The 13689-nt window shown below is 32.9% G+C and overlaps 1 protein-coding gene across 1 annotated transcript in view; it reads right to left on the bottom strand.

The window, feature by feature from the left end:
* LOC111086778 (dynein heavy chain 6, axonemal-like) overlaps positions 1-13689 on the bottom strand; it is a 54111-nt gene that overhangs the window by 32101 nt on the left and 8321 nt on the right. The window contains exons 5-9 of the mRNA XM_022391013.1: positions 12861-12987; positions 12093-12337; positions 9384-9587; positions 7827-8064; positions 477-636 (exon numbers count right to left, since the gene is read on the bottom strand). Of these exons, the coding sequence (XP_022246721.1) occupies positions 477-636; positions 7827-8064; positions 9384-9587; positions 12093-12337; positions 12861-12987 (974 nt within the window). The remainder of the gene's footprint in view (positions 1-476; positions 637-7826; positions 8065-9383; positions 9588-12092; positions 12338-12860; positions 12988-13689) is intronic.

Raw genomic sequence — 13689 nt, 5'->3', positions numbered from 1 at the left:
TTAATGGCAATTTCTGAATGTGATGATGTGACAGGTGGGCATGGCAAGTGGGTCTTGATTTTCTAGTTTATGGCTCCATAGGCAAATAAGATTGAAGGCCATAAAAATTATCTTTGCCTGAGTAATATCTATATTATAATAAATAACTTACATTAAATTTCATACTTCTTGGGGGGGGGGATTAAATAAATTAGATAAGAGGGAAGACCTAGAGAGCATATGTCACAATTCTTATGCTAGAGGAGATTGAGAATTGTTTTAAACATTTCCTAAAAAAATTAAGAACTTAAAGCTTATATAATATTAAAATTTATTTATAAACTATGTTTTGATGCCAGGTTTATTCATGTGAATTGATAATAGAGTAGTTTAATTAAATTTTGAATGTAACTCTGTAAAAGGTTGTGACACGTGCACTTTGACCTACCCTTTGCAAAAGGATTAACAAAGTCAAGAAAAATGCATATATAACTTACTTAGCAAGAGATAAATTACACTGAATGGGCATCCCTCGAGCCCAGCCTTCTACTAATGCTTTCCAGTGAAGGGTCTCGCTACTAAACATCACTACACTGACAGAAGTCAGAAAGGCTGGTGATGCATTATTAAGATTCAATGTTTCCACTAGAAGCTTAACTGTCAAATAAAACAGAGGTTCGAGTCACATTATGGCCACAGAAGAAACATTTCCATAAAAGTATCACGTAGGAAGGAGGCAACTCAATATTTTTAAAACATACCACATTACAAATATGTAAAAATTTTATAATATCATGAAATTATAGAGTTAAACTTAATTTTTCATTTCACACAATTAAAGAACTATTGATCATAATTGTTGGAACACTGTTAGGCACTAAGACAATTTTACACTTAATATAATAACTAAGTATTCAAATGCAGGTTTTGTTGAGCTCAGAAGAACTGATGTAGAATGACATTACTGTCCTCTGTTTGTCATCATGTAAGTTTTTTTCTTATTTGACGCATGTTTTTCCTGTAATATGCTTGAAGGAATAATAAGAAATTGAATACAATACAGCAGTTGCTAGACTCAGATAGGATAAATGGAAATAATTCAAATAATTATAACTCAAGAATTATCATATGGGGGCCTATATGGTCTCCATCTGCTTTTTTAAACACATTTTTCTAAACAATTTGTGCGTTGGTGGCTTTGTTGCTTGCAAGGTCTTTAATAACATATGAGTTACACAAAAAAAGTTATCATTTTCCTATATTGAAAATAGATTTTCTATACCTACTTACCTCCTCTCACATATAAAGCTTCTCTCAATCTTGGACTGCCCTCTAATGCATTAAAAATCTTAATTCTCCCCTAATGCACCAGCCTTTTTATACCCCTCAATTCCCACTGCTCATTTAGCATGCATAGAGCATAAGACAACTCTCTATCAATAGAAGCAAGACACACACTCCCTGAGCAACTGGCTACCTCTGTATTACATTCTGTGTACCTCACTTTCAAGATTAGGCACACCATAAAATAGATAAACACCAGAAATGGGGAGGAAGGGTGAGAAGTACCTAAGAGGAGGTAAGTATCTATCAAATATCTATTTTCAGTGTAAGAAAATGATAACTTTTGATATGATACATACTGGTGTAACAGAAAGAATAATAGACTCTCTAGGGAAAGCATTCCCAGAGAAGCTAACAAGCGTGAGTAGGAATAGTATGAAAGTACACTAGAAGGGAACTACAAAAACTTCTGGAACAGGTATACCCTTCACTAGTGAAGAAGTTAAATGTGGTAAAACAGGCAGCATCGAGCACCTAACCAATAACAGAAAAGCCTTGGAAGATCTGGTAGACAGGTTTACTCTAAACCCAACCATACAGATGAGATTACACATCCCATCCTCAGTATTATGAAGTGGAGGACAGTGTCAAAGAATCAATAGAGGAGAAATATACATGAACCCCAACCGTAAGTAATCAGAATGCCATATTACAAGCAACCAAATCTACAATGATGGAAGTAAGCTGTGATAACTGGACAAACTTTAACATCAGCTGTGGGAGTCAAGAAATATGCCTAATCAAACTCGGAATTATGAGGCAGTGTTTGATACTCAAATCAACCGTAAGAACAGGGATGCCTCCTGTAGCCAGAAATACAAGTAGGCACAGAACAAGAATTACTCAACCATGTAATGGAATTACAAGTAGAATGTGGAACACCTGCACAACCATAGGAACAGGGTATAGTACGTCCCACAACTGGCATTACAAGGTGGATGGAGTCTCCTAAACCCAACCAAATGAAGCAGGGAATACCAAGTTGGAGGTGTCTACTGGTCTCAACCATAGGAATGGGACACTATAAACCTGAACTTGGTATTACAAGGAGAATTCAGCATTGGCTAGTCAGCTCCCTCCAACGACTGACCTCCTGGAACCATAATCCTGGAAAGAGAGAGAGTTCCTAGCTTCACCCTCTTCTCAAGAGGGTGGAGAGAGAAATTGTAGTATATGTATATCACAATCTTGAGGAAAACTTCCATGGTCCACCACTCCAGTGGATAGGAACTGAAAAATGGTAAGAACTCTCATACTCCATTTAAAGAAGGGAGGGTAAAATGTGGAGGAGAGTGCAGAGGAACAACACACCAGAGAATGGGCAATGGGTGACCACGAAACCCTATTTTGAAAAGCAGGCAGTTCCCAATTTATTCAATCAAGGGATCAGCAGGGAAGGGTAGAAATCTCCTTCTGCTTTACTCATAATAGTCCATGAATGATGGTCCACCATGTAAAGTATTAGATAAGATATATTGTAATATACATCACTACATAAGCCAATAGTAATCATCTGGAACACCCCATCTCAACAGTGTGTGTTACACCCTATATATAGTAGGTGCAGGTTTCTTTTGTATATAGAAATGTCATAGCATACCTGACCAGGCAACACTTGCCACAGAGCAGGATCTGAATAAGAAACCAACAGAAAAAGAGGCTCTTGCAAAAAGTTAAAAAGAATAATGTAAAAACATACACTCATAGATGTCATAACTGAACTGGAGCATGTAGAATTGCCACAGAAGGGAGATAATATCCACCAGCAAAGGATACAGTCAAATGGTGTAAGTAATGTAATACAAAAGTATGAGGAGTAATTCACATGCTAGTCTGCACAATCTCCTCTAGATGGCAAAGAAAACGAGTGGTCAAGGACATAGTGATGTGGTGAATTTAATGAGAGTAGACATGATAAAGATGATTCCCATTGCAGGAAAGGGAAGAGTAAACCAACCCAATAAGCTGAAGAACCCAAGCTGTGAGAGTGATTCGAGAAAAATTAAAATAAACAGCTGGATTCCAGGAAATAAACAAACATGAATGCAAACTACAAAAAGGAAAAGTATGAGCAATATAGCAACACATTGCTTGTACAGAACAAAGAAGGTAATCAGGATCTGATCAGGAATAAAGATGGGAAATGGAAGGGATAGAGATAGAAGAGAAGGCAGATTCTCTTTCCTTGGTAGAAGAAGTTTTAAAAAATAAGGAACAGTCTGGATAGAGGACAACATAGATACTGTGATAAAGTGTATGGAAAACAACAGTGGCAAAAAGGTCAAACATATGTTGACCCAATGCCAACAGGAGAAGAAAATAGATTTTAAGAGAAAGAAGATAGAGGGAGCAAGATGACAAGGGTATAAGTGGAGGATATGATCAGACATAAAGGACAACACTAAGATCCCAATCAGGAAGAGGAAAAATATGATAAGGTTCAAGGAGTCAGAATGACTGGAAGAGGAGGAACAGGACCGATGATAAAAAAATCAGGCAGAACTGTGTAAAATAAAATGTGTTGGACAAAGAAGCCCAATAGCCTAAAACCATTAAAAATGAAAGATTCTAATCAGAAAGTCAAGAGAAAAACTGGGAAAGATGAGGCACAGTAGGATGTGAAGGATGGAAACCATGTCTGATAGACCAATGATGAAAAGTTGGCCAACGGCTTTGATAAACTGATACAGTAGAGGAATGGATGGAACATGAAAGTTAACATTTTCTAAAATCAAAAATGTATTTCCAATAATATTTACCTCTTTTCACACTACAGCTATTACTCACTCCCAGGGTTTCTTCCTTTGCCTATCAACGCATTGCTTTGATTTTTTCTTGCTTGCTCCAGTCTTTTATATCCCATTTAATTGCCCTTGGCAATACTTGTCTCGTGACACCTACGTCAATGCGCATCTATCCTGGTACTGCATATAAGTATGTCATTCAGATAATGTTATCACTTTTTCTAGACTAACTCAATCCCCAGTCTCTAACACTGGTGCTTAGTGGAGAGGAAGGGTGGGAGAGCATGAGGAGAGTTAAGTATTATTGGAAACACACTTTTGATTTAAGAAAATGTTAGCTTCCAAAACATACTTACCTCATCTCACATTACAGCTAAAACCCCACATTGATAAGTTGAAGGGGGCCAGTGAGGGCATTATCCATACAGAAAGCATCTGCATACATCATGGGTGTGTCAATAGAAGATTGGCACCGTAGTGGGTGAACTGCACTACATCCTAAATCTGGAGAAAACATCCACGGACCCAAGTAGGAGAGCCCCAAATTTGTCATCTTCTCCAAGAGTGGAGGAATTCACTCTAACACTCTGGAGAAAATAACTCAGTCCACCACCCCAGTGACTGGAAACTAGTATAATCCAGGGATAAAGCACATTGCGGGGTCCTGAGGAACAGTGCTCTGTAAACAGTGTAATAGATGAACCAAGTTCCATAAATGTTTAAAAGCAAACCGACCCCAATTTATTCAATCCAATGATCAACAGGGACAGGCAGGATCCCTTTATGCTTTTCTCATGATAGTCCATGAGTGGTGATCCAGTATAGTACACTAATACCACCCAGTCAACCTCTAGTTGGTCTTATGAAACACCTTATTTCTACAGAGCATGTTACAAACAAGATAAAGTATATTGAATTAGTGGTTGCTAGTGTGGAATTGGTTTGATAAAAGCACACCTGCCTGGGCAACACTTGTCACAAAGTGGGATCATGTGAAAATGAGATAAGAGACCCTGAAAGGTAAAGTAGAGACAAGCGTAGCAATGAAAATACTCACCCCTCTGTATAATCTAGTGGAATGGTTAAGATAACTACAGGGGATATTCGAAAACCCACAATGAAGATACTGCTAGGTCATGTAAATAATGTGAGATAAAGAGTATTAGGGAGGTCCACTTACCAGCCTGCACAAGGTCCTCTAGCGAGCAATTCAACCACGCCACTAAGGACATAGAAATGTGAAAATCTGATTAGATGTGACTCATAGAAGACTCCTCACCTTGAAAGAGAGCCCAGAATAAGTGATATGGATCATTTTATACCCACCTTGTCAATGCAACTGGGGATAAATCTTGGGAACTGAATGATCCCAATAAGTAAACAGTTATTGTCTAGCATCTCTAAAGGCATTAGTGTGGGCAACAAAACTTTCAAGACACTCACTGGACATAACAAACGATCGAACATTCTCCATTGTTGCCTGAAGATAAGGCATACCAAACAAAGGAGCATAAAAAACTTGGTCAAATTCCTCCTCCTCCTCATGCCCCTCATCATCAGTTTACACTGCCTCATGTGGAAAAGAGGACAAACCAGGTCCCATGTAGGAAGCTAACTCCAGTCAAACCAAAGCCTGCACTTCCACAGCTAATAATGCCAATCCTGTGGCTTGAGTAATAGGGTTAAATGTGTCTCCAGTCAAAGTAGGAGCTGACGCAGCAAAAAAAGGGGAGAAAAATATGTAAGAAACTCTAAATTTAAGGAAACAAAATGAAAATAAATCAAGAAAAAATATATAAAATGCGTAAACAAAGCAATAAATTTCCACACAAGAAATTAAGAGCAAGCGAAAAACACATCTAAATAATAGTGTGTCAATCAAGAATGTGAGGTGCACAGAATGTAATACAGAGGGAGTCAGCTGCTCAGGGAGTGTATGTCGTGCTCCTATTGGTGGAGGGTTGTCGCATGCGCTATGCATGTTAAATGAGAAGTGGGAACTGAGCAGTATGAAAAAGCTAATACATTAGGCGAGAATTAAGATTTTTAATGCATTAGAGTGCAATCCAAGATCAAGAGAAGCTTTACATGTGAGAGGAGGTATGTATTGTATCAATATTAAATAGTTGAGATACTTTTAGTATTGAAACTAATCTCACTTATTACTTCTGGGGATTCCTATGTACTTTATACAAAATAATGAGTGAATTCATTAAATTTTTTGGTTAGTTTTTTTTAATCAGTATTGTGTAATATGTAGCCCCACCAGTACTGAACAGTAAATAAATAATTAAATAATTTGGGGATAAACAAAATGGATAATCTACTTGTATGAGTATTGTTAATTAACTTTACAGAAATAATGGAATATAACTTAAATTACTAGATACATAAAAATTATTAATTTGTTTCATATCATCTTAGATTCATGTTTCTAAAAATAGTCTTTTACGAGGACTATTGAATTAATCTAATTTGCAAGGAAGTAATATTGAGAACAAAATACAAAGAACATTTATTTTCTTGATTGATCACTGTTGGGACAACTTGGCATATTTTTTTTTTAATTGGTTGCTGAATTTAATCAATTGTGTAACTGTTAGTCCAGTTAGGAGTATGAATTGTTATAAAACAAGAACTTAAATTATTAGAATACATTGATTTACCAGGTGGATACTTTTGCTGTTATTGATATTTTTGGCTGCAATTGTCCAGCTTATGAAATTTAGTTTAGCTAAGCTTAAGTCCATATAATAAGCTAAAAATGCAAAATAATTTTCAAAAGTGAAATTAAAGAGTATAATATTGAAATAGAATATATATAGATTAAAGATTTTAACCAGTCAAAAGCTTTCTTTTTTGTCTTACTGGAAGTCCTCAGCATGTATTCTGAAATACTGCTAATTTAAAAAACCATTAAATATATACTATATATAAATAATGTTTCTGAATTTATCAGTATTATCAGAGCGATGATAATATTCTTGTATATATTTTAATACATCAAATATGGGTAAATGACTTAACCCTGTCATGACAATTATTGGAATAGATAAGTCTGAAGCAATGTCAAAAATTATGATTTGGATAAATGATAATAAACAATAAATTAACACACCTAAATAAAAACTTTTTCAAATATATTTTGTGTGACATTTAGAGCAGACCCTTTTTGTCAGGTAGTAAAGACCATGTTTCAATGGGATTAGGCTCAGAAAGACATCTTTTGGAACAACACTCATTCAAAAATGATAAGGCACATGCTGTTCACAGATAATGTTCCTGTATCAACATCACTGCATAAAAACTTCTTAAAAATTAATTTATCATAAAGGAATAGCTTTTTCAATATATTTTACAGCTCTTTTTCAAAATGTAAAGTGTAGCCTCATAGGAATCTGTAGTTATCAGTCTTCAGACAAACATAAAGCTATATTATAAATATATTGAATGCAAATGACAAAACAAAACTGAAAACAGAAAATTTTTGTTATACCTTAAGAATAAAACAAATGTATATGTAATACTCAACCATTAACATTATAATAAATAATGAAGACTCATTTTTTTAAATATTATATTTTAAGCTTTCATAGTATTGTAAGTTCAATAAACATTTGTTACTAGTCTTTGTTGTACCATGTTTGTTATGATAGCAAATGAAGATAGATTGGTAAAAACACGTAAAATAATTCAAGTAAAACCTTGACTTTTTAAAATTCAAATGTGCTGAAAACTAAGTTTTTAAACAGTTACTACCTGTTGAATGTTTCATCTTCCCATCACTGTTCAGAATATGCTCCCAACCAAGCCCTCCATGTAGTCCCAATTCCCACAAGTAGGGATCAACAATACTATCAACTATTAACCAGGTTTGAGGCCGATGGGTTGATGTCTGATTACAAGTTTCATTTGACTCGATACTTTGGCTGTAATGACTTAGAGCAACACTTAGAAATCCTGCCTTGCTTTCTCTAATGTTATCTTCTTTGGGCTTCTTTGATTCAGAAAAAGTCAAGCATATTGAAGAATATCAACAATTAAAAAAGAAAAATTAAAACATGTGAAATGCAAGTGAAATATCTACAGTTTCAATTTATTCTTTTATTCCAGATAATTAGGTAAGAATAAAAATTTTATGAAGCATATAGCATCAGTTTAATTATTTGACAGTTTGTTATGAGATGAAGAAACTGGCCTTATTTCAAAAAACAAAGAAATAAACTCATTTTGTAAGAGTTTCAGTAAAAGTTATTAACATTTTCAAAAGAATAACAAGAAAATACATACACAGCAATCCAAATCAAAGAAAAGGTCTTGTTACCACCAATAAAAATTTGAAAATTTCATAGTAAAACCAAATATAAAATCTCGAAGCAAATTAAAGTAAGCCAAATAGCATAAAAAATATAAAATAATCAGAAATCACTATATCCTAAAAAATACAGTTCCAGCACTAGTACTTAAAAATTTTTAATGAACAAAATCAGAAAAAAGTTAAAGTATTAACACTGATAAAATAGCAAGATGAAATAGAACAAATATCCTATGTTACAACACTATGGAACAATAACTACTAATACTAATACATACAAAACTTTACGTAATTGCTTTAGGCAGGAATACTAAGTACTAAAAATTGTTCATAAATTTACAACAGTCTGTGTTACAAATCCATGGAAGCAAAATGACTGACTCTGGTGACTTTTAGACTCATGTAATAAATACCAACAAATGTCGATAACTACTAACACAAGAATTATTTGTAACTGTACCATGAAATACTGATAACTACTACATAATGAGTAATTAATTTATTGTAGCAACACTAGGAAATATTGTTAATCACTAATACTATTAATTTAGGAATCTATGTAACAACATACAAATATGGATAACTACTAACAGTAATTAACTTAAGAATTTTAAAAGCTTGACTAAGCAAAGAACAGGTAAATTGAAAAACCAATGTGCAATCCAGACTCCTTGGACAAAGGCCTTTCTAATGATATGAGAGTTGTATCGTTTGATCAAACAATTTGTGAGAAAAGTTCTGGACAGACAAGCAGACAAACACAAGCATATTACTTATGTAGTTTAACATTTGTAAAAACTAAAGTCCATTTAGCATCACTAGGAAACCAAAAAATAAATATTTGAATACAAGTGTTTTTCGCATATCTTGATGAAGAAAATATCAATATTCAGTGGGGATAATAATGCCCTATGAAAGTATACATCATTTAATGGCAGCAGTATTGCTACATATCATCCTAGCCCACAGTATAAGAAAAACATGATCACACTCTTACTCACAGCAGTTTGTGTTACAGCATCAGGGAATAGATGTCTCACACATACACAAGGGTATGAACTGTTCGTTTCTTGATCAGACATACAGCCACTGAGGTGATTTAAGGCCATGATGAGTGATCTATAACTTATTGTTTTTCCACTACCAGATGGTCCAACCAATGCAACAGAGCCTTTTGACAGGATTCCAGAAAAAACATCAAGGACCTTAAAAAGAAATGTAATGTCATAGAAAATCCAGGGAGCAACAGTTATGCTGGGTAATGATAACCTAATTAAGTCATCTGAATAAAAATAATGAATTAGAGATGACATAACATAATATTAAAGATTTTCTGAAAGATTTTCAAGATACAACTTTTATTTCTTCTGTACAGTACAGTTAATAATAATATCACAAACCTTCCTGATGAATATTCAAAGTCCACGTTTTCAAAGTTAAACTACATTTAACATTTTCTGTCTCTAATAGTTTATTTTAATAATATGCAACAAACCAATACTAACAAACTTGAAGTTTTTTCAGTACTTTAATTGGTACTGTATTTAAAATAATTAAAATTTTATTTTACAATAGCAACATTCAGCCATGACATACCAACATTTCTAAATCTAATTTTTCTTCAAGTTACTTAATTCTTGCTTAAAATGCAGCTTTAATGAAGAAAAAACTAAAAAAAATATATATATATATTTTCTCCAAACAGTAAGGAGTTTGTCCACTTAGGTGAATAAAATGTCACAGCATGATTTATTGTACTTGTGGGATTGTAGAGTAACATGTATTTCATAAACATATATTTTAATAAAACATAATTATACCAATGATGTGTTTACTGGTGTTAATTCACTTTCACATATAAAAAAGTGCAGAAAAATAATTAAAAGTTAGTTATACATTTTTTCATCTCCCAATAGTCTTAGAAACCACAAAATGATAATTTCTAAGCACACTGTTTACAAAAGTTATTCAAATTAGACTTAATTATAAATGGTAGTATCATTAAGTTTATGAAAGTGTAGAGACTTAGGAAATGGCAAACCAATACTTCCAAATTTGATGAAGATTATTAAAGATAAAAAAACTGTTGTATTGAAAAACTACATTAAAAACCCAAAATTAAGAAGTGGAAAGACACACTTATTAAAGATAAAAAAAAGTATTGGAAAACTAGTCTGAATTAAAAACTATTGAGAATAACTAGAAAGAAACACCTGAGATAATTTGAGTTGCTAAAAAGTGTTTTACTATCAATTGCTAGTGGATTAACCCTTTTAGCCGGGTTGGTAGAGCACTCATTGGTAGTGCAAATAGTCCTGATATGCAAAAATTTAAATTACCACAATAAAATCTATTACATAAATAGTGGTTGATAAAGCCTAAACTCAGGCCTTGCTTATAAGGGAAGAAGAATGTGGTAGTTGAAGTTGTTTAAAATTGTTTCACTAGCAGTTGCTTGTTGGTTAATCCTTCAGCTCAATTGATAACTACTCACTTGTAGGGTGAATGGTCCCAGGTTAGAATCCTGCACACATGGCACAAAAATTGAAATAATCACGTAATGACTAGAAACTTAATACATGAAACAAAAAAAAACAACAGCAGCAAAACTTGAAAGAAAAACAACAACAAAAACAAGCTGTAGAAGTCTCAAATATTGAAGTAACAAAATGGAAGTCTGCATGGGTTCATAAAGAAACATAGAAGGATTAGAAACCAATTTGAAGGATAATAGCAATATCGTGAAAATGTAAAACATGTACTGATGACACATCTAATGCAACAAGCATTTAGTAATTTTGTAAAGCTTAAATCTGCCACAAGCTAAAGCAGAAGATTCACATTGTGCAGGGAGATACATACACATATCATGCTTGAGAAAGTTGGTTGCACTAATGTACTTTTTTGTCATTAAAATAGGTTCCACATGTGTGAATTACAGAAAGTAAAATGAAATACGAATGATTTACAAGAAACTGTTGTAATAGAAAAACCCCTAAATTTGATAGTGAATAAGTAAGCAAAATGGGCAAGGACTTATTCAAATTAGCAGTTTTCTTTGTGTGGTATTCTTTGTCAAAAATGATCAAATAAAACTGCATGGCTAATCTAGACTTGAAAGCCCTTTGTTATGTGTCTTTCTTCTTTTCTGACTTACATTTTAACACAAGAATGTGGTGGTACAGTTGTAGATGCAACTAATAATTCCATGTATAGAAGTAGTTAGGTATGAAGCATAACCTAGTAGAGTGTTGGATTTCTGCAAATAGAAGCAGTCAATTGGTGGATTTAGACAGAAAAGATGGGACTTTGGCTTTATTTTCCAAATTGTATTATGAACTACATTACCTGGCCAAAGGCATTGAAATGTGGAAAGAAGCTACCTAGTCTAACTTCTTGGTGGCACCAGATAACAATTATATCATTAGGGATATATTTTATATCTATATTTTTATCAAAGCAAATTGTAAGACATTGTTCTTGAAGTCTTTCATGTAAACATTACTTAGAATTGAAAAGAAAAAAACAGCCAGAAAGTCTTTTTTTTTTGTTAAGAGACATTCAGAGGAAATAGTATACATGATCAGTAATTACTTCACTGTTATAATGAGGTAATTATGCTACACTTAAACTACAGCTGATGTCTAATATTAATTCTATATGCTCAAATCTAGTATACTAATTGTCTTCTGCAACTTAGAATTACTCACCTTACTTAATAGCTCCTCAGAAGGATTAATTCCCATTTCTACAAGACATAATTCTACTTCTTGCTTCAGTAACCAATCAGAAAAGATCTCAGTGTCCAATTCACCAATTAGAAAATATGGAAATAACTGTTGAACTATGTCCATAAACCAAACTTTTTCTTGTAGGGAGAGAAGAGATGAAAAGTTCTTCTGTAAACTTAATACAACTGCTCGTTCTTCTAATTCTGTGGTTGATGAAACACCATCTAAGAAAAAAACTTAAACATCATTATAAAGTTCTGCTCATATATTTAGTTTCATTTTAAAATCTGTTATACATATAAAAAATGATATTTCAGTTTTTAGCTGTAGATAAATGTTTTTGCACAAATGTACTTGTTAATACTATATGTACAAAATGTATGTACAATTTCCTGAATAAAATAAAATACGAGAATAACAAGACAGAATATATGTTTGGATATTGTTAGAAATCATTAAATTTGCACATAATTGTTATTATCTTTACAAAAAGTAGTGTTATACTTAAATATTTGTCCATTTAAAGTTGAGTGGTTTCACTCTGCTTTTCTTAATGGATGCAGTATATTGTTCAATAAACCAAAGTCAACAAACAAAGTCAGCATACTGTCACGGCAACAGCATGTGAACCATGAATCCATATATTCACAGTCTGGTACTAAAAACACCAGGCCACACATGGCCTAATTTATTGAAATACTTAAAACAAAAAGATCAATACACTTCAAAAATATTTTGCAGACTAACCCCAGTCTTCCTGATTCTCATCATCTGTCTGTCCCTCATGTGGACTATTAAAAAACTCTTCAGCAGCTAAATAAGCTGTCTTCTTTAAGGTTTTTAAAGTGAAGTACTTAGACACAGAGGCTGGAAGCTAAAGATAAAAAAAAAGTTTTGGGAATCAGATGTTAAACTGTGAATAATTAAACCATTACATATAAAGTAAACTAATTTTTTAAAAAGTAAGTGAATTAAAATTAACATATTCCAGCTACATTTTCTTAGTTGTAATCCTTGGATTATTTTGCAAAAAAATAATACCCAGTATCGTTTCTAAGATGCTTGGTATAACAGTTTCTAAAATATATTTGTTGTATGTACAAAGTTTAGTTCAAAATTACTAATAAGATGTACAAATATATATACACTGTTTATAAATCTAAAGTACATGTATAAAGAAATTAATAACTGCCAATCAAAACTTAAGTATATCTTGTATAACAAAATTATGACTTACGAGTTTAAACTTAATAGGACTTAAATCTTTGGCAAAAAAAAGTTTTTCTTAGAGTGAGTTCATATGATTATACCTTTTATTTGCTGTCTATCAAATGATAGATCAGTCAGTGGATATGCCTCTACAGTGATTATTATGCATTCCTATTTAACAATTCTGTAATACATATATTTTTCCTTATCTAAAATACTAGATGTGTTCAAATTCGACGATGAGGAACCCACATTGAGACTAATAATGCTTGGAGATGGCTTGAATGGGTAATGAAGAAAAACTTTGATATAAGTTTAACATAACAGTAAATGTACAATGTTTTGACAAAGTTTTGTCATCATCAGG

This window comes from Limulus polyphemus, unplaced genomic scaffold (assembly GCF_000517525.1).
Source record: "Limulus polyphemus unplaced genomic scaffold, Limulus_polyphemus-2.1.2 Scaffold1424, whole genome shotgun sequence".
NCBI lineage: Eukaryota > Metazoa > Arthropoda > Merostomata > Xiphosura > Limulidae > Limulus > Limulus polyphemus.
Note: the sequence above shows the minus strand (reverse complement) of the source record. Positions and strands in the feature narration are given on the sequence as shown.